This window comes from Rattus norvegicus, chromosome 14 (assembly GCF_036323735.1).
Source record: "Rattus norvegicus strain BN/NHsdMcwi chromosome 14, GRCr8, whole genome shotgun sequence".
Classification (NCBI taxonomy): Eukaryota; Metazoa; Chordata; class Mammalia; order Rodentia; family Muridae; genus Rattus; species Rattus norvegicus.
This window is the reverse complement of record NC_086032.1, coordinates 16,292,610-16,314,444: the sequence shown is the minus strand read 5'-3', so window position 1 is coordinate 16,314,444 and position 21,835 is coordinate 16,292,610. Positions and strand designations below refer to the sequence as shown.

The window sequence follows — 21,835 nt, the reverse complement described above, 5'->3', positions numbered from 1 at the left end:
TCCCACACTGTAAAAAGTGGCTTCTAGAATCATAGCAAAGGAGGAAAAACAAACAAAAATAACCATTCTTTTTATTCTAAAAGTTATTATAATCCAAAGTATATATTACATTTTCAATATCTGACGTGTGTGTCTGTCTGTGTGTGTCTGTCTGTCTGTGCACACTAATCCACGGCCTCCGATAGATGCTCTTCCTACCACGGAAGTGCACCGTCTGGCAGCCATGATTTGCATAGTATAAATGTAGATTGCGTAGAAAAGCAAAGATGGATGGGGAGAACAGAAGAATCCTATTTTATTGCCAGTTTGGATATAAGATTCTACTAAAACCTATTTACAGTGCCACAGATGCTGACTTCCCATACAAATCACATTTTAACTTCTTTTTACCTTTAATTACTTTTTAATAAAAAGTTTACATTTGGAAAAACCTTCAGTGTGATTCCAACTAACTTAGTTTTTAACTTTCCCTTGAATATACAGTATAAAAGAGTAAGCTTTAGGCTAGTAAAAATACTATAAATGGTTGGAAGCTATAGTCTGGATCGTTTTAAACATATTGTAATTGGCATCTTAGATATTTGAAGATGCAAGATGAACCAAATAAAAAATGGCCTTAATCATGTCTACAAAGTTGTGAAATGTATCATAACCCAGTATTATACAAGTGAACTAATCCAAATTTATTTTCCCAACCAACATGCGGACACACTACATAGAGCATACCTGCTTATTCAAGTGGGCCTGTCTAAAATATCTTAAGAGTATCATGGCCTAAAATATGCTTTGTTTCTTCAGTTACTCATAACCCTCTTGCCTTCTCACTCTTAAATCTATGAGTATCACGTGGCATACAAAAAAGAAGTCTGGTACGATGGCACTATACTAATTTATGCTACACAAGCATACTGTTCAAATACTACCAATTTTCTTTGGTTAAAATCAGACTGAAATCGCTCAGATAAAAGAACGAGATAACAGGGCTTTTAAAAGTATTATACTTACTATTTCTTCCAAACCCTTCACATGGAAAGAGCCAAAGGTTTTCAACTTGGAAACAAATTTGAGGTGATATGCATCTCGCTAGCAGATCTAAAAAGATGCTGACTAGCAAACTAGCAATCCCAGTACTGGGATTTCCTCTGCGGACGCAGTTACTGGTCCTAGGTGAAGCAGGCAGGGAGGCAGATTGGCTTCTGCCCTCCGCAAGCTCACACTTCCGAGGACTGCCGGCCGCATGCTGCCGTCGTCAAGGCAACGACCTCACTCGGTCCCCAGCCATAGGCAGTCTCCAGAGAGAGAGGGGAAGGGCCCGAGTCAGAATGCGTCTGTGACAGGCACGGACACTAGCACCTGTCACGGCCAAGAGCTGCAGAGAAACGAACTGGGGAAAGAGAACACCGCCTGTCAAAAGCCCTCGGGTCGCTCATCTCCGGGAAGCAGCACCTCGTCAAGTAGCCCTGGGCGAAGGCGTTGGCCAGCTGCAAGGGGCGGCTCTCACCCGCCCGGGCCTGCCCCGCCTACGCCGGAGCCTCCCTGATCCTGGTTGGCTGAGGCCTGTCGTCAGGCGTTATGATTGGCTCCGTGCCACCCCGCCCCGCCCCTTCACCTGGAGCCCACAGGTTCGATCAGCTGACGCCCGCGTCTCCACACCTACAGTCTTAAGTTTGTAGAGACCTGTCCGTCGGTGCCAGGAGACCTCAGCTCTCAGGGGAACGCAGATTGCTCGCGTGGTCACGAGAAGAGCCAAGGTGACGGTTCTGTGGGACTGAGGAGACTGTGAGATTTCCCAGCTTGCCCGCCCGCGGCGCGGCGCGGCGCGGCGGGGCGCGGGCCCCACCCGGGGAGGTTCCGCCCAGCCGCGATTCCTCGTTTCCTTTCGGTTCCGGGCGGTGGACCGGAAGAGCCTAGTAGGTTATTTAGCCGAAATAGGTTGAATGGGTATCTGTTGACAGACCTGACAGGAACGCCAGCCTGGTAGGGAAAGATTTGGGGTAGAGCCCAGAGAGGATATGACAACAAGAAAGGTGCTGGAATGGGTGCTGACTGCAAGTGAAGCAAGCTGGAGCTTAAAACTTGCCTTATGTTTGAAGACTAGATGAGCCATGACTGGGCAAGATCGGAAGACCATTAAAAGAAGCCGGGAAATGGAGTCTCCCGGGTTATTAAGGGACTGAGATCGTAAAGCCAAATATTTTTTACTTGTACTCACAATAGCACACAATTTTTACTCATTTTAGTTCCTAAAATAGCTCGATCCGGGGAAGCAATAAAATAATAAAATAAAAGTTGATAACAGACATGTGTATCCTAGCCAGCACCCAGGGGTCATTCTTGCATACTAAAATGTAAGAGCAATTGTTTTTTAATCTCTTCCTAGTTTCGTTCTGCATTAATCTCCCAGTGCTCAGTTACCTTTATTCACCAAACTGCTTAAAATCTAGTTCCCGAACCTATAATTTTGAGAACCACCTCTGGAAACAGGGTATGGGGTTTTTTTGTTTGTTGTTTTGGACAACCCAAGATGTGAGTTATGTAGCAATGAGCTGTGACCACGCTGTAGATAATTCCCACGGCTTCTCTCTAAATTGTGTGAGTATGCTTGGTGCCCACAGAAGCCAAAAGAGGGCGTCAAGACCCCCTGGAGCCAGTTCCAGCTGGTTTCTGAGTTGCTATGGGTGTGCTGGGACTCAAACTTGGGTCCTCAGGAAGAGTGACAGGTGCGCTTAGCCGCTGAGCCATCTCTCCAGCCCTTCATGTGAACTTTTATGGAACAAACTGGGGTTTGTTAAGGCAGGAAACTCATTTTTTATTTTATTTTTGCAGATTTACAAAAACAAACAGTTGAGGGGCCCTCAAAAAGGCCTTGACACTGGAATGGCCCATTGGTATCCATGGGAACTGAAAGGACAAAGGCTAAAATTGGTGAGCAGGTGTTGCTTAAGAAAACATTTAAAAGTTGGAAGTAACTGTAAAGGAAATAGAAGGGATTCAAGAAGTCCAAGTCCCCTTAGGAACTAGGAGGGTAGGCCAGTGGTGGGGTGCTTGCTTACACTGCACAAAGCCCTGGGTCCCATACCAGACAGTTTATAAAACGAAGCAGGATGGTGTGGCACAGCCCTGTAACCTCAGACCTTGGAGGTGGAGAGAGGAGTACCACAAATTCACGATCCCTTTCAGCTACAAATCAAATTCAGGGCCAGCCTGGGCTACGTGAGACACCATCAAAAAAGGAAGAGGAGGGAAGACTGTACATCCTGTCATCCAGTTACTGAAGAGGACATAGAAGATATAGAACAACTGGGATTGTTGCTTTCTTCATGAACCATAGGATAACCGGCAGAGAAAAATGGTAGCGAAGGAGGCAGCAACACTTCGAGAAATACCAAGTGCAAGGGTTTATTAGGCAAGAAGATTCAAGGGGCCTGGAGAGATGGCTCAGCGGTTAAGAGCACTGACTGCTCTTCCAGAGGTTGAGTTTGATTCCCAGCAACCACGTGGCGACTCACAACCATCTGTAATGAGATCCGATGCCCTCTTTTGGTGTTCTGAAGACAGCTACAGTGTACTCACATAAAGAAAATAAATACATCTTTAAAAAAAGAATTCAAGGAGAGAAACATGCACATTAGCTATCCTAGATCTTTAGTAAATTTCATTTTTTTTCTATGAAACCGTACTGGTCAGCCTAGCATAGGAGTGAAAACTTTAATTCCTGGAAAGCATCTCTCTGAGTTCAAGGCCAACCTAGACTACACTGCAGGTTCCAAGCCAGCCAGAGTTATATATTGAGACCCTTGCCACAAACAAAACGACAAAAGTACTGGTCAGATCCAGGCTCAAGAAGTTGTAAGTACCTTAGGTAGGTAGTTACGACAAGTTTCACTTCAATACGAACAGAATAAACCCAGTGTGCTGACTAAACGTGAGTCTATGGTGAAAACTGACCTTGTTTCATACAAGTTGCCAAGTTCAAGGGCAAAAATGGAGAAAATGAGGAAGGTAATGCCCGATGATTAAGCACGGGAGGCAAGGAACCCAGAATGCTGGGAGAGCCTGGTACCCAGCTAAACACATGGACAAGTTACAATGGTTCTTAAAATTAGAGATCACCAGGATAAATGGAAAATGTTCTAAGGAAAACACTGGAAATGCCCGAGGTGGACCCAGCAGCCCTCCAGGCACAACAACAAAGCAAAGCTGTAAATAGGCTAAGGAGTATAACAATTCCACTTCTCCATACACACCAAGAGTAGTGACCCCAAGTTATCACCCAGAAGCTTCCATTCAGATGCTGGTAGCTGTGCTGTTGACAGCAGCCAAGTGGAAACCCAAGTGTCCATTAGAGTTTAGCTCTAGCATTTTCATTCAGTACAACAGTAGCTCTCAACCTGTGAACTGTGACCACCCCCCGCCCCCCAGTGGCCGAATATCAGACCTGTAAGTCAGATATTTACTTATGATTAATAATAGCAAAATTAGTTATGAAGTAGCAACAAAATACTTTTATGGTTGGGGTCAATATGAGGAGCTATAGTAAAGGGTCGCAGCATTAAGAAAGTTGAGAACCAGTAGATTAGAGGTGCTTTGGAAAAGGAAATGACCACTAATGGTATAGGGTTTCTTTTGGGAGGTGATGAAGATATTCTGGAATTAGATAATAGTGATGGTTATATAGCATTGTAAAATCTACAAGAAAACTTTTAGCAAGGTGTAGCCAGTGAGATGCCTTAACAGGTAAAAGTGCTTGCCACCAAGCGTAAAAATTTAAGATTGATGGCTGGGATCCACAGTGTGGGAGAAAAGAAGCCAAAAGCTGTCTTCTGATGTGTAAATCTCGTGTGTGAGCACACATGCCCTCCCCCCAACACACACATACACAATTCTTAAAGTGATTGTAAGGCGTGTAAATTATCTCTTTAAAAAAAAACTGCAAGGGCTGAAGAGATGGCTTAGTGGTTAAGAGCACTGACTGCTCTTCCAGAGGTCCTGAGTTCAAATCCCAGCAACCACATGGTGGCTCACAACCATCTGTAATGAGATCTGATGCCCTCTTCTGATGTGTCTGAAGACAGCTACAGTGTACTTATATATAATAAATAAATCTTTTAAAAAATGCAAAACTAAAACTCACCCATCTCCCTAGAAATCCCCTTTTCAGTGAACTTATAAATCTTAAGCTTACAGTAGACCTATTTTCCTCATACTGACAGTCATCTCTATTAAACTATTTCATGACCATTATTGCTATACACTTGTCATCAAAGGCCAGTATGTACCAGTCAATTCTTGCCTCCCTATATTTGCCCCCAACCTCTTCACTTTTGGCATCATCTCAAGTAATAAAGTGAATGACGGGCTCCTAAAATCTTGACAAGTACGTTGTACAGCATGTAACTATGAATGCAATACACCACTACATTTAAAAAATGGGGGCTAATGTGTAATGAGTGCAAGGCTCTGGTTTTTAATCCCATAAGAGGGGAAGCAAAACCAAAATGGACTGGCTGGTTTTGGAGTTCTAAAAGAGTCAATTCTGTTCTCAATCTAGACCGATTTAATTTATTAAAAACTTAAGAGCTAGGTGTTGTAGCACATACCTTTAATCCCAGCACCTGCAGAGGCGATAGACTTCAAGGTCCAAGCTAGCCTGGTCTACATAGCCAGTTCTAGGACAGCTTGGGCTATACTGTGTCTCAAGAGGGGTGTAAGTGAGAGCCAAGTCTACATATTGAGATCAGAGGTCCCAACCCACTCCCACACCAAAGGCGGTTAGATTTGGAGGTGGAAGATACAGCATACCACTTGTTCCAAGTTCCACTTAACTCCTACTTTGCTCTCCGTCACTAAGGTATTGACAATAGTGCCACCTTGAGAATTTGTATGTCCTCAAATACAAACGTTGCCTTCTACTTGATTTCTTCTCACACTGGTAACATGCCTCAGGCATATTGCTCCCTTTAATTCTCTGTAGCCTCTACAGTATTCTGAAGCAATTTTTCAGAAAAAGGAGCTGGACAGATGATTCAGCATTTAAGTACACTGCCTGCTCTTCCAGAGGATCTCGGTTTGATTCTCAGAACCCACGTAGGGGTTCACAATGGCCTGTAAGTCCAGTTCTGGACTACACTAGTTGTACACTGACATACACACAAGTAAAACACCCATCCCCATATATACTTATAAAGTTCAGGAGTCTGGATTAATCAGTTCCCTTTGTTACCCCAGTCTTAGGCTTTATCTATATCACTTCATGGAGATGACTCTTACCAAGCCACTATATACATGCTGCCACTCATCTGTGGCGCATAACTGCTGCTGACAATAAAGCGCCCTTTTCCTGGCCCTACAGATGGCTTACTTCTTGCTGCCAATGAATCTTGGTATAGCCATGACAGACCTCTATGGACTCAGTCCTAGCCCATAAAAATCAAGATCCCTCATGTACTACTTCCTGTTTAGATAGCTAAAAGTAATTTCGAAGCTAGCATACACTTAAAACTGTAGACTCTCCCTTCTAACTGTTCCTAAATAACCCAATGGGCCAGAGAAGCAGCAACTGCATTTCTACTCTAACACTCTTACCTGAACCACTAGACACTTTAGGGTCTAATTTTACAAGCTGGCCTGTCAGTAACTCACATTTGCTATTCTGACTTCTAAGCAGCACTTGTTAACTACCTGTACTTTCCGTGACACCAGTCCTTGCCATATTTGGTGTCCCAATATTCTCTGCATGCAGCCTGTATTTCAATTGGGAATCCATTTAAGAGCTTAGTAGTCAGCCTCCTCTGTACTCCTAGGTGATCTCATCCCATCCAAAGGATTCCAAACTCCACTCAGCAGAGCCTTAGTTGGGTGTAATGATTCACACAGACCCAGGAGTAGATATGGCCCATGAATAGAAGGCCAGCCTGATCTACATAGCACGTTTCAGACCAGTTAGGGCAACACTGTGAGACTACCTTACCAACAAATAACACATTTGACTGACACCTCATCATGAATATCCAAATTGGCCTGTGAAACATCTATGTTGTTTTCCCATTTGGAACACTCTTCTTTCTAGATTTTCTCAAGGAAATTGATCTCAAATGTGCCTCACTTCATTAACCCCCACCCACCCTGTGATATAATAGATCAGATTATAGTCTCTCCCATTCTATTCCATATAAAACCATGTATTCTAGGGTAAACTAGTCAAGGTTAATCCTCTCCACAACACAAACAAACTGTACTCCTCATAGTATTACTGTCAGAAGTAAATAGCCACTGGCTGCTCTGAGTTCTTTGGCACATACCAAGTCTATTTGTGCCAGCTTTAAAACAACATGCCAAGTCATTCCTGATAGCAAGCAAATCAATACTTAGATTTTCCCTTCAAAAAGCCACAATTTTTGTTACCACACTAGACAAGGGATTGTTTTAATTTCGAGCCTCTCCAAGATATAGTTCATTTCTTAGATCAAAACTTAACAGGCTCGTGAGATTAAAAAAGGCCTAAGACACAAGAGTCCTTCCTGAAGTCTCACCTCACAGGATGTTAACAGCTCCTGGATTCTGTTCCAAGTCTCTACATGACCTCTTTACTCGGGTACTTCCTAAATATATGCAGGTTTGTCCAAGCACATAACAGCCAGGGCTAGCTAACATGACCCACTCAAAGAGGACTCAGGTCACAGACGTACTTGGCAAACATTTGATGAACATTTTTCAATGACTTAAGTTCACTATAACAATGACTCCAAGTAATCAAGAAAAACAAAACCAGATGCCAAGGTAATAGGACCCTTGCGGCATTATCAAACACTTTGGATCATTTGTTTCCTAACACAATCGTGGCAATACCTGCAGGAAAAGGGGATTTCCCCTATCAATGCCTACCAGATCAATCTCCTCAGAGTTTCAGCTCTCACTGATCATGAATTAATAAAACATGCCATCCAAAACTAGGTGATTTAGTTAGGATGGACTCCTGGGAGTTAGTCAGAACACGGATAGACTTGGCAACCTGAGATACAATGGAGCATAACAGGAAAATGCTCAGTGGAGATGGGACTCCAAACTGAGAGGCTGATTAGATGATATTCGTTATTAGAGATGTATGCACAATAAAGTACAAAAAGGTTCATTACCTAATATTTCCAAGGAAACGTGGAAAAATATATATATATATATATATATTGAAAATAAAAGCTGGGCAATAGTGTTGGCATGAACACATCTTTAATTGCAGCACTTGGGAGGCAAAGGTAGGCAGATCTGAGTTCTACAGAATTCTTGGACAACCAAGCTTACACAGAGGGAATCTTAGAAAATGTAATTTTATTTTAAAAGATATGCCTGACACAGGCAACAGTATGGAGGGCTTACTATACTGACCAGACCCTAAGGCAGGAAATCAGCCCAGAAGGCGACATTTGTGGGCAGTTACTGATGCAGTCTGTGGCGCTGCACCCAGCTACTAATGAAACCAAAGGAGGGCCCCCTTAATGGCGTGACATCAGAATGGAAAACCGAGTAGTCACAAAAGTACTCCAAGGAGTGACCAGCTTAAGCCAAACTCTAGAGAACAACTCACATAGTTAATGCGTCAATATTTTCCAAGTATTGGCAATGCCAAAACTAGACTTTTATAATTTGGAAGGATACTAAACATAACAGATTCATGTACACAATAAAAAGATTTGGAGATTTTAGCCATTTTCCATTTGTCAAAGGCAACTTGGAATCATTAATTTAGAAACATTATTTTCTGAGTCAGGGGTTTTGAGAGCAGGTAGGTCAAAGTGTTTCAGCCAACCCCTAAAACACACAGTAGGTGAGGCTGCCTCCACATCCCCAGTGCCAAGATTGGCAGCTGTGTGCCACCCTACCTCATTTTAAGTAATTATTTTCCAGGAAAACGTAATGGAATCTTGTCAGAAGTATTATGAACAGAGCGGTTTCTTTTTTGAGGAGGGAGGGGGTTCTTTTTAAAAATCTTTGTTGATCAAAGAATTTCCTAAGCCAAGTTGAATATATTGTACAAAAGTACTTGCCTAGCAAGAAAAATTAGGTACCAGCCAGGCCATGTGTCATACACATCTGCATGCTGCCAGCAGCCCCTGCATTTGGGAGGCCAAGGCAATAGGGTCAACTGGACACCATAACTCTGAGACAGACGAGAGCAGCTTGATTAAAGCCTCCAGATCCTGCTGCAAAATTAAAAATTCCAGTCCAAGTAACTTGTTCCTGCAAATTCCTGCCTATTTTCAAGACAGTCTATAGACATTTTTAGATTATTACAACTTACTTCTGCACACATTCAGTACTGAATGTAGCCCAGGCTGGCATCTGGCTGTGTATGAGGCAGAACTCCAGATCCTTCTGCCTCTAACCCTCCCAATGTCAGGGTAGCCGGGTCTTCCCTCCCAACAGCTATTTTCTTTTATTTCTATACTAGGTACCAAGATCAGTACTAGATGCCCAGCACTGACAATGTTCAGTGTTTTGCTTTTTTATATACCTCAACAAGAAGCAGCTGATTTGAGCTGTATCATTCAGGCCGTTATGAAATGCAACTGGGAGAAAGCATTTGGGAAAATATAACTTCAGATTAAATTAGGGACATAGATAAATGCTGCAGACATCAGTAGTTTATTGTTTTAGTCCAAACACATTCAAAATGGAAACTCAAAAAGAATACTTTCCACCTGAAACAATTAAACTAGATTCTACCAGCATATAATGCTTAACACATTACAAAATAAAGATGGTAATCCGCTTTCCTCTATACCTACTAAAGCCAAGATGGTAAAGCCAATTTGGTTGCAATAGTGTCATAAGGATAGAATATTACCATCAAAATAAAATCAAATCAGCAAAAACAGTAATGGTAGATGAGTACTTTTTAGTATTTCACTGAAAAGGGGACAAATGTTAAAGGTCCACAGTACTGCAGGTGAGCAGCCACCACGTAAACTTCTCCATGTGATGCTCTGTCTTGTTTGTGGTATGGAAAGGCTGAAGCTGAATGGCTCTTAGCTCCAATTCTGTTACATTTCACATCTGTCTTTTGTTGCCACAACAGTGTGTGTGTGTGTGTGTGTGTGTGTGTGTGTGTGTGTAGTACAGGGCAATATCTTGGATTGGAATATATATGCTTGTGCAGATGTTGCTGTGTGTAAATATTTACACACACATACACACACATACATAATAGGGAGGAATAATAACAAAAGAAAATTACACCTGGGGGCAAACCACTGACAAGAAAGCCACTTATTTCAAAGTAGTTTGGATAAAAGCTTCAAAACTACAAAGTAATTCTCTAGTACGAACTTCAAGTACTGTACATTAGAAAGTGTAAAACTGTTTCAAACAAACAAAAAACTTTAGCCTTCCAAAATGGAAACTACAAAAATCTGTGTCCACAAAATATATGCAATAGTGCAAGACATTTCCTCAAACATGGAAGACCTCATTCTTAGGGAAAAAAGTAAATTTTACCCATATTGCCCAGTTGACAAAAACCAATAATTCAATAACCAGCAAACAGTCCCAAAGTTCAGAACCAATCTGCTCCCATGTCAAGTGTGTATTGTTTTCACTAAGGTAGAATGGAGAAGTCTTCCATGTTAACAAGCAGCTTTAAGTGGTCACACTTGTTTACTCCGCTTCTTGCTTGAAACACCAGAAAGCTGATACATACTGATTGTTCCAACCGTAAAACCAGGTAACTTGCCATTCTTGTGGTTCACTGGAACCTGCTATAAAGACAGACAATAATCCAGCAGCTAGAAACTTTGCTCACAGAATTGTTTAAAAGATTCATGTAAAAATAAAAAGATGTCCTCCCAGACTAAAATTCAGGAGCCATTTGGGTGCTGACATCAGTTCAAGAATTGTGCAAAATGAGTGACAGTTCCCGTCCCCCAACCTTAAGAGCTGCCATTCTTCCCTCTGAAAATTGCAGTATCCTCACTCAGGTTCACATTCCATTTTTGGGAATCTGACTGCTTCTAAAATGTCACAAAATGTCCACCAAGTTGTTTCAAAGAACCAAGTGATTATGTTTTAGTAGTTCACACTGGAGCAAAAGAAAAGTCAATTAGAGACTCAACTGACTTCTCCCTTCAAACACACACGACTCCCTCCCACATAGAACACAGAAGATGTTAACTGAACAAGATAAAGAATAAGCATCCATTTTACTGATTTTAAAGATACTGCAATTTTTATATATCAATGATTTTCTTCAACGTTTGCAGCTGTGTGGCTTTGCAGCACAGCAATTCATAAACCACACTGTACAGAATCACCAGCAAGACTGGAATGATGTTATAGAAGGCACCATCATGCTTATTACATTACCAGAGAACAAAATACAGGAAAGACAGTTTCTACTGTACACAGTTTAAAGAAAGGAAAGGGGAGGAGTGTGTTGAGCAGCCATCCATCCCTGTACTCAAGAGGGCAGGTAGAAAACTGACAAAACGGAGCTACTAAACCTGGTCTAGTATTTAAGACCACAGCTTTTGAAGTTCTCGTTTTTGTTATTTCGTTCATAGCTAAAGGACTTCCTTCTGGAATATTTGCAGTCTTGTTAAGGTTTGTGTGCACACGCTGGTCACAGCAAGCAGATAGAATGCCCTCATCATTTCACAAACTATTCTCTACTGGAAAAGAAGATCAACTTTTTATTTCCCTGTTGCCTCCTGGTGCAGATTTCAATGTTAATGACTTCAGAGTACCCGACAGTGCATTCTGATGAATACGTAACAAGTTTCTGTTTGTGTTGGGGGTTGGAGGAGCCAAGAAAAAAGGCAAGATTCTCCAATTGCACAAATTGCACTATTTGTGTTTCCAACATTAATAGCAGAAACAGTTAACACTTAAACAAAATGTGCAGCAGAGGATTTTTTTTAAACTCAAATGACCTGAACTCAGTGGGCATGTCCTTTTTTTAAAGTTCATTTTGTTGCAGACAGTTTAAGATATGGTCATCTCTCAGTCCTTAATTCTCCAAGTCTAGCTTTATAAATTAACAATATGAATCCTGTTGTGAAATTGGGGAAATAATGTCCACCTCAATTTAACTGATAACCAAAAGATGCTTTTCACATCAAAGAAATGATCAAAAAGGCTGTGTCACATTCCAAAGCCAAACCTAACAAGAACGCAAACACGATGAGTTAGGTGCCACTGCCAAAACTTGGCCAACAGGGGGATTTCAACGACGCTGTCCTGTGAAGCGGCCTTCCATTTGCCCGGTTCCTCTTCCAGAACCAAGTTTCTGTGTCATGCCGCCTCGTGGAGGGGGCCCTCTTCCGTCACGATCACGCATCATTCCACCACCCACAATTCCACGTGGACCACCAGGACCCCGATCATTGCGCCTGATATCCCTGCGGTCATCACCACCACCTCGGGTCTCTCGTTCTCTGGCAGCTCTTGTCTTTTTCTCTTCCACGTTTAAACGTACTTCTCCTCGAAACATAATTGGCTTTAAAACAGAAAAATGACATGAATGGTTACACAACAATAGATATGAATTTGCATACATAAGAAAAATCTTTTAAATAAGAAACTTTAACAAGTCTTAATATAAACTTTAGTCCTTTTCAACTGAGCAAAAGAATGATCCATACAGCAGACTGTAATACTATCTTCTTATTCTTTGCATAAATACCATTTCACAATTAACTATTTTTAGCTTTACCATAAAAAGGATTTTCTATGGTTTTAAATGTTTCAATTCATCCTATAAACAACAAAAAAGAGAAAATTTTATTTATGCCCCTTAAATCACTTACTTTTGCAATTAAGATTCTCTGAACTGGTTCAGAGTCATCAAAAACCACAAAACCAAAATTTGGAAGCTTTCCCCCAACACCCTTGGTATTGATGCGAAGTTCCACAACGTTTCCAAAACCTGTGAAAATATACATTACAACCAAGGGTTAAATATTTTAACAAAACATCCTAGTGACTTTAACTGTTCAGAACGAGCAACTGTCACGTTTCTGATCCATCTGAAAACAAACAGGGCAAAGCTGCTATGCACGATGGTTGCTACAGGACATGTGCTCGGGAGGGCCACCACCTCATACCCCTCACAACCTTAGCAGATGCTTGTCTCCACGAGAAAAACAAAAACCCTGCCTGCCAAATTTTGGAAAGACAAACATTTTCCCCACCCCGTTTTACCAGTGGAGTCCTCAAGAATGAAATGTAAGACTGTTTCTTCCAGCCAGTTAGTTCTCTTTCCTCAGCTCCTGAACCTGACCAAACACTGGGAATTGTGATATCATTATCATTTCTTCCCTTCTGACCAATTAAAGTGAGACTGAAAGCAGGTAAGATATAATCTGAAGGTAAGTAATTTAGAAAGCTGGGTTTTATTATGACAAAAAGGCTCTTTCTTCCTTTAGGGCTTTATTTAAATTCACTAACATTTTGTTTAAAGGGAAACCTTCATGTTACAAGTTATGTCAGATGGTAGGGTTGTTGTACTGAAAACCGTGGAGTCCTGTGTCCACTTGGACAGGACACCCCCAACCAGTCCAGATTCTCTTGCTCACAGAGGGCAGGTCAGGACCACAAGAGGAGGAGGACTGAGCCCTGGTGAGCAGCTACGTTTCTCTAATGTAGGGCATAACCATCAAACTTCAACTTAAAGTAGAACATGAATGCAAACTAAACCACTTACTCATAAAGAATTCTTTCAGTTCATTTTCATCAATATCATGAGGCAAGTTTCCAACAAAAAGCTGGTGACTGTCCGGATAACGAATTATTCTCCGGTTGTCAGAGTCATTCTGTTCTGTGTCTCCTCTGCCTAAAACAGGAAGAAAGGAAACACTAGAGCCTACAACAGCACATAAAAACAGTACAAAGAAATGAACTAGAAAGGAAACTCCTATTGGTGCCAGGCACAGTGGTACATGCCCTAAGGCCCAACACCAGCCAAGAGGATCTCTCTAGTTCCAGACCAGCCAGGCCTATACAATGAGACCTTGTCTTAAATAAACAAAAACAAATGAGAAAGAAAAAAACCAATACTAAAACTCCTGCGCCGACTTAGTAAAGCAGAGGTGCTCCCTGAAGGTGTATTAGGTGGACAGAGAGCACAGCTGGACAGATCCTGACTAGACTTGCAGACTATGGATAAGACTGTGAATGACATGGGGTTGGGGATTTAGCTCAGTGGTAGAGCGCTTGCCTAGCAAGCGGAAGGCCCTGGGTTCGGTCCCCAGCTCCGAAAAAAAGAAAAGACTGTGAATGACTAGTACTCAAAGGACAGTTATTACCCTGTAACCAGGGCCACAACAGACTTTCAGTTAGTAAGGAATACTCCTCCTAAATACCTCCTTAGTGTTTTAAAATAAAACACATTTCATCAATACTAACTGTACCAGCATTTCCTTTCTTAGGCCTCTTTCCTCCCAAAGTACTATGGAAGGTAACAGTCTTACTTAATCCTCTCATACCATAGCAAGTCACAGAAGACAGACACCACACCAGATAGCGTCATTGACACCGACATGGCTTAAGAAGGAGCAGCTCAGACTTAAGGATGCCATCCTAGATCATGGCAGTCAATACCAAAGCTGAGACATGCCACCCACTGCCTGGAACCTTGGAATGCACTACTTTTATTTACAGAATTACAGTTCTAAATTGGAGGCATAGTAGTATATATATATATATATCCCTCTTGCATCCAAAGCATTCTCTCTTTTTAAAAGGTTTATTTGTCCAATTTAAACATGTATGGCGTTCTGCATGTGTCTGTGCGCCACCCACATACCTACTGCTGGCAGGGCAGAAGAGGGCACTACACCTCCAGGACTGGAGCTACAGACAACTCCGACCACCATGTGGGTGCTAGGGACCTAAGCCCTCTGGAAGAGCAACTGCTGCACCGGTCCCGAACCCCGAAAAGCTCTCTTAAATCCTACAGCGTTCAACAATGGTCCTCACTGCACCTTAGCTAGCAACGCACTTATGAGAAGCTGGTGCAGCTCAGGAGGTATCAGTGTGAGACAAGAGTGTACAGTGAGCTGGGTGGGTACTAAGAGCTCAGCTTACCATTCTTAAATGCACCAACAGTCAGCAAATGGTAAAAGGGCACATTTTATCAAACCACACTTCCACAGAGCTCAGCAAACCCTCTCCTCAGCTGTTTGTTAGCCTAGATTATCTTAGCAGCATAACCCTAAGTAGTCTGATCTCCACACAGATCTGTGTATGAAACCCAGTACAGTTTCCTTTAAAGCTTAGTCTTTCCCAACTGTCCAATAAAGCCCACAAGTAAGCTGAGCTTACCTGGCCTTGGTCCTCGAGGAGGAAAACCAGGTCGCTCTCGAGGTCGCTGTTCCCGTACACGTGGTGGCTGAGATTGAACTTCTGGTTTAGCATCAACCCTTGGCTAAAATATAATGGAAAAACTATTAAAAATTTTATTATAAAGAAGTAACTTCTACCGGAGAAAAGCCAATCAAAGCAACTATTAGCAAGTCACTAGCAAGGATAATGATATTAAGCTTATGATGTTTCTATAGAACTTCCTATATGTGTGAAAATACTTTTTAAAAGATATTCTGTACCAAGCTAGGACTGTAGGGTAGATCTTAATTTTCTTACTCAATACTATATAATTCACACTAAGCTGCTTTTACACAATAACACTCTTTAAAATTAAAATTATACTCACAATGAAACAGGTAAGTTACTGCTACAAAAATCACAAAATGCAAGATGAGCAACTCCATATACATACAGAGAACAAAGTTATAAAGCTTTCTTATCTTATGAAGACAAGAATAAAGACACACAATTCCTCAGTAAATCCTAGTGTGCTGCTTTCCGAAATCACCAGTGCTCAGTAACATCTCCTAGCCCATCCCACCATCTTGAAACCAATATTTTAATAGTTCAAACAATAACGCTTTTATATGGTGGCAAGTGTCTGAAATCCCTGCACTCAGAAGGCTGAGGCAGGAGGATCTTAAGTTTGAAGCCAGCTTGAAACAATATGACCACATCTCAAAAATTAAGCGACAAGAGTTTCCATAAATATCTCAAATAGTCCAAGAAGCTCTTTAAGAAAGGATTGAAGAACCGTCTTCCTTAACTGGGTGGGAATGACAGGACTGACCAGTCAGTCTGTCAACTGCTGACTTAAGTACACTCAAGGATTTTGTGAACAAAAATGCCGGAGTCCACACCTCTCATTCATTTCCCCTCATACAACAGCATTTTCAGAATTCTCAACCTCTGTGGGCTCTCTACTTGCTCAAGGAAAAGACAAAACTAAATGAATCATCAAAAGATGTTCCTTGCAAGCATTCAACAGACTATGGGCATCCCAAACTAAAAGCTAGTACTTTAATCTTGGTCTAATCAATATTCTTTTATTATATAATTGGAATGTTATAATTTACAAGGATAAATCTAAAAATAAAAGTTGCAGCCACTGTAACTCTATTAACATTAAGTAATTTAAAAAAGATTTACTTATTTCTTACAACCTGGTTTTTTGTTGTTGTTGTTTTTTGTCCCTAAGTAGACTATTTTCCCAAGATGAATCTATTCACAGGTCCTGGAATCTGCCTATTTACAATGTTAATTTTGCTGGGTGTGGTAGTGCATACCTTAGATCTCATCACTTAAGAGGCAGAGGCAAGTTCAAAGGCCAGCCTAGCCTACATAGTGAAAAGATTCACTTTTTGCTATAAAGCCTATCTAGCTATCTTGGTTTGGGTGTTTGAGAGGTGGCAATCCTTGAGAGAATTGGAGTTTGTTTTTTTTTTTTTTTTAATTTTATTTGTATTTGCATTGGTATTTTGCTTGCGTGTATGTCTTCTTATGTGTCTGTGTGAGGGTGCCAGATCCACTGGAGCTGGAGTTACAGACAGTTGGGCACTCCCACATGAGTGCTGGGTCCTCAGAAGAGCAGCCAGTGCTCCTAACCACTGAGCCATCTCTCCAGACTGAGCCCAAGGGGATCTTAAACTTGTGATGATACTACTGTTACTTTTCTCCCCGATACTGGGACTGCAGATGTGCACTACTGAAAAAACCAAGCTTTGTGCTTGAACATATGTTTAGCAGTTACTGACCGGTTCAGAGTATCATATACCTGACAATGAGGTTAACTGCTGTCTGTGAATATACAGTAAAATAGTATTAACAATCTAAAATAGTATGTATTTATATTTATAAAAAGGCATATCACTATAACTATATGCTTACTCCACTAAAGGAGTCTCAAAAGCAGAACTTGAAGTTTCTATTATCAATTTGAATTGAAAAACAGATGTACTTTACTCAAATTTTAGTGTCTTATTGGAAATTAATAAAAATAGCAATTGTGAGTAGTGTACGGTAGTCTAGCCTTTGCTCTCATCATCCACGAGACTAGAGAGGCAGGGAAAAGCACTTGCTGCTTTGAAGACAGTTCCCAGCGTGCACATGGGTCCTGAACGCCTCTGCAACTCTAGTCCAGGGTACCTGAGGCTTATTCCAGCCCCTACAGGGACATGCTGCACAGATACATGTGCAGGCAAAACCACCCATGCTCATAAAATAAAAACAAATCTTTTTGGAAAAAATACACCTTACATTTAGAATTTTCAGGAAAAAAATTAGAACATGCAATCTAAATATTATCAAAGAACTTGAGGCTCTGACCTTAACACATTTCAAAACTTATTACAAAAATAAATTCTCCAAACAATTTATCTTATAAATAATTTGTACACTGATTTGGTAACTCTGACTTTGGAAGTAGACAAGAGTGTCAGTGCATAAGAACAAAAAGCAAAGAATCGTTCCTTTTATTAGGAAACAAATGTCAGCTAAGCCAGCTATGCCTTCTCCCTCTTTTTACCCACCAACTAAAACAAGGAATCCCTAACAGATGAAGTGCTAACAGCCTACTATCTCTTTCTATTAAAGCTTTCACTTTAACTTCATGTGACCAAAAACATGATCTTCCAGCACATCCTACAAAAGAATGTCAAACAAAATATAAAATAAAAATGGTCAAAGCACATCAAAAGGCATCACTACAACAGATCCTTCAACTGAGTGGAAGCTCAAGAGAACTAGTCAGATCCAGCAGACTTCACTTACCTACTTTTATCTCAATGCCTACCAATACCTAAGACAGATTTAACTTTCTTTTACCAAATGATCTATTTAAAACAAAAGGAAAAGAATGCTGTTCAAAAGTATTGAAATAAGTTGAAGGTTACTAAACCAAATGAAAATATCACAAATTTATTCTACACATAGCACAAAGACATCAGGATAGTCTTACAGCTTATGTTTTATTATTTTCAATTATGTGTATGTGTACCTATGTGTGGGCGTGTGGGCATGTGCGCATGAGAACACAGAGGCCAGAGGCACCAGGTCCCCTGGAAGTGGAGTTATAGGCAGTTCTAAGTCACCTGACACGGGTGCTGGGAACCTTAACTCAGGTCCTTGGTATGTGCTCTGAACTACTGAGCCCCAAAAGTTTAATTTTGTAACATTTTTTAATGAAGGAGAAATAAAATAACAATGACTGAAATGTATAAGATGCCTAAGAGTTTAGAATCTAGTAAATTTAAGACATAGCTTAAAAAATAAAGATACACCTTAAATACTAAATACCTTAAATTGTTATGAATATAGAGACCTAATATCCTCCATGAGACACTAAAGAAAAAAATGTATGCATTTAGAACCATATGTAGTGTGATGTGTACCTACATAAATTCAAAAGCCAGGCTATATTTCAGCTGTGTAAACATGGGTAAGTTACGCTAGAGTCTAGTTTTCCTATCTCTAAAATGGGAATGAATGTTAACACCTCATGCGGGGTGGCTTTAAAGACTCAGTAAGAGTCTTAGTGTAGACTTTCTATCTCAGCACTAGGGAGGCAGAGGCACATGGAGCTGACTTCAAGGCTGGCAAGAGCTAGACAATGAGAACCTGTCCCCACCTCTACCCCCAAAGAGAAATGTGAAAATAACACACTGACCATAATGGCTAGGCAAATAGAAGGAATATATTACTGAACTTCTTAAAGTAGACACTGAGCTGTAGCCATGACTTAGCAGTTAGTGAAGAGTAGTAGCAGCTCTTCGAGCAGACAAGGGGGTTCCTCCTCTGCACCTACACAACAGCTCACAGCCATCTGCATCTCCAGTCCCAAGAGACCAGCACTCTTCAGAACTGAGGGCACTACCTGCACCAGGTGCACATGAACGCACACAGGTAAACACAAACTCCAAGTTAAAATTCTGAAGTGTCACCAAATCTCTGAACTAACAACTCAAAAGGCTCCACATGTGAACCTGACAGAAATAAAGATCTCAAGTCCCAAGTCACTCTTCCTTCTCCAAATTGGTTTGAAAAGCACAAATCATTGGGTTGAACTTTGACTGTGATCAAATACAACCACATTTAAGTATTTAACCAGAGTAAAACACCACCACCAACAACAACACACAGGAATTATGGTACCATGGACACGTGGAGAAACATCGAGGACAAGATTATTACTGGTTACTTTTAAAACCTCAATGTCTTAATGTTAGATCATCTAAAAATGTATATTAATAACCATCTTAAGTATAAATATTATAGGAAAATGAAGTTCTACTCAAAATGTATGGGGGAAACTGGATACTTATATATGCCAATAAACTTAATTCAAATTTAATCTACCCTATCTACCAAGCATCATAAATAGTGTCGTATTTTCACAGTTTTGGAAAGCTCTGAAATGGGTAAGATGACAAACAGACAAAAAGCAGAATACTGAAATGATCTGTTAAGGTGAACACTACAGTCATAAGTTGGTACAGGCTTCAATCAAATTGTGTCAAACACTCACAGACTGAGTTTAGGCAATGTAAATATATATAATATATATTACAAAATATATATCATATATATACACACACACATATATATATATCAAGGTTTCTATTTCTTTAGAACAGTGATTTAAAAAAAAAGTCATTCTATTTTATGCCTTTCCAAATTTCTTGCCTGAAATACTCTTGGCTACGTTGTAAAATTTTCAAGGAATTTGTGTAAAGAAGCCTTTAAAATGACACCATGTTAGTAAACCAACTTAACTGTACTGCGCACACCCGAATCCCAACACCACCTCTGCAGATTAAGAGAGATTTGGCATTTAACGTGGGTGCGCTGACATTTAATACATTTTTGAATGTTTAATCCGTAGTTCTGGTTGACTCGCTTAAAAATGTATAAAAAGTAAGCAATTGGCAAATGTAACAAGGATACAATCCAATGTGTTCACAGATTGGTTACCTGTGAGACTGGTGCTTTAACATGGGGTGGAATTCCAGAGGAAGAAACAGTACCACTAGGAGGCAGGTTTTTACTGGTCACTGAAGCCCAGGAGAAAGCCTGCAGGAAATGCAACAAACCTAGACTACTAATCATGGAAAACCACCAACATTCCTATAGGGAAACTTCCAAATATTTAATCTGTTTTCATTTCTAATCTGTTTCTTTATTGAAGGATTCCTAATAGAAAGGCACACACACACATGCCAGTCTGTGTGCCAACTTTCAAAATCTCATTATGCAAGATACAACTGTTTTGTCTCAACTGCTAAAACCACACCAAGTTCCTACATAAGCAAGTGGCAAACCACTGTCAGCTAAACATGCTATAAACTCTGAAGCAGAGAACTGACCTGCCCTCTTTGGGGAAGACATGACGTGAGGGTGGTGTTGCGGAGAAGCATGGGAAGAGCCGAGCACTGAGTACTGTTGGAGACTTAGCAGACATTACCGAGTGAACAAGGACTCCTGCACTACTCTGCTCTCACTGCCCACATCTACCTTAGCCATCTACCTGACAGAGATAGAGAAGTTTACATGCTACACTATGGGTGCCACACGTCTGTACAAGAGAATTAGTAGCGTGAGGAAACTGATCCCATTTCTATCACAAACAGGTGTCTCTCACAGATCAACTTCAGGTGGGACACCGCATGACTCCTGGAGCCTCAGAAGAGATGAGCAACTGAAAACCTCACACATGGACTTGATTATTTCATGTAAGTCATTCAACACTGCATACAGACAAGAGGAATCTTAGGTTATAAATCTCACTCTTCGGAATATTTTTGGGGTGGAGAGAAACCATGAGATCTCCCGAACAACAGAAACTCCAGCCGCTTTCATATACGTAGTATAGCTTACTACCTCATGTTCATAAGTATAGCCTACTATTTCATGAACGTAAGTGCAGCTCACTATTTCAGACAACAGAACCAAAACCATGCTTTATTAATGGCACCAAGTATGAAAACATGAGGTCCCAGATCAGAAACGTTCCTTTGATCTCACCTTTGGCGGTTCTTGAGGCAGAGAAGCAGGCTCAGTGGGAGGAGGAGTGGCGGACTTCTCCTCCAGCTCTTCCAAGTGTTTCTCCTCCGCTTGTGGTTTCAGCTCTTCAGTCTTTGTTTCCGACTCCGGCTCAGGTTCTGGTTCATGAGAGGATTCTTCCAAAGGCTCCTCTATGCCATTGCTAGAATGAAACGTCTCCGTCACTAGGTAGTCAAAGGAAATAAAACCCTCTTTCCAAACCACACTGTGACTAGGTATGCTCCTGTTGGCAACTTGTTCTGCACTTGTAAGAAAGTATTCTCCGGTCATACATATGTGGGGTTAGGAATGGATGAACAGGAAGTCCTGCCTGCCCTGCATATGCCAGAGCTCACCTCTAGTCTACACCCATCCTTTTTGTTTGTTTTGTTTTGTTGTTTGAGACAGGATTTTATTATGTATCCTTGGCTGGCCTGAAACTCAC

The 21,835-nt window shown here is 41.0% G+C and overlaps 2 protein-coding genes, 1 long non-coding RNA gene and 1 other non-coding gene across 30 annotated transcripts in view; 1 reads left to right on the top strand and 3 right to left on the bottom strand.

Moving 5' to 3' along the window:
- Nucleotides 1-2,291, bottom strand: part of Cdkl2 (cyclin dependent kinase like 2) — a 35,371-nt gene extending 33,080 nt beyond the window's left edge. For 4 of the 19 annotated variants that reach the window (XR_005492939.2, XR_005492943.2, XM_063273062.1 and 1 more), the window contains exon 1: nt 1,610-2,291. The gene's annotated coding sequence lies outside the window, so the exon portion shown is untranslated. Of the gene's footprint in view, nt 1-1,005 lie in introns of all 19 variants that reach the window. The other 15 variants (XR_005492937.2, XR_005492941.2, XM_063273061.1 and 12 more) reach the window with 7 other exon arrangements.
- Nucleotides 1,595-21,378, top strand: LOC120096578 (uncharacterized). 2 transcript variants are annotated; one of them, XR_005493170.2, is made up of 3 exons: nt 1,595-1,751; nt 2,827-2,925; nt 20,979-21,378. It is a non-coding gene; the product is annotated as an uncharacterized LOC120096578 (long non-coding RNA). The 2 variants fall into 2 exon arrangements; XR_010057677.1 differs by lacking the exon at nt 20,979-21,378 and having other exon boundaries at nt 2,827-5,360.
- Nucleotides 9,617-21,835, bottom strand: part of G3bp2 (G3BP stress granule assembly factor 2) — an 88,145-nt gene continuing 75,926 nt past the window's right edge. For 3 of the 8 annotated variants that reach the window (NM_001401438.1, NM_001013989.2, NM_001401439.1), the window contains exons 7-11: nt 21,373-21,553; nt 15,313-15,415; nt 13,694-13,822; nt 12,798-12,916; nt 9,617-12,487 (exon numbers count right to left, since the gene is read on the bottom strand). In NM_001401438.1, coding sequence (NP_001388367.1) covers nt 12,215-12,487; nt 12,798-12,916; nt 13,694-13,822; nt 15,313-15,415; nt 21,373-21,553 — 805 coding nt within the window. In that variant the 3' untranslated portion in view covers nt 9,617-12,214. Of the gene's footprint in view, nt 12,488-12,797; nt 12,917-13,693; nt 13,823-15,312; nt 15,416-20,322; nt 20,422-21,372; nt 21,554-21,835 lie in introns of all 8 variants that reach the window. The other 5 variants (NM_001401437.1, NM_001401436.1, XM_006250734.5 and 2 more) reach the window with 3 other exon arrangements.
- Nucleotides 13,490-13,616, bottom strand: Scarna23l2 (small Cajal body-specific RNA 23 like 2). Its single transcript, XR_005493631.1, has one exon. It is a non-coding gene; the product is annotated as a small Cajal body-specific RNA 23 (non-coding RNA).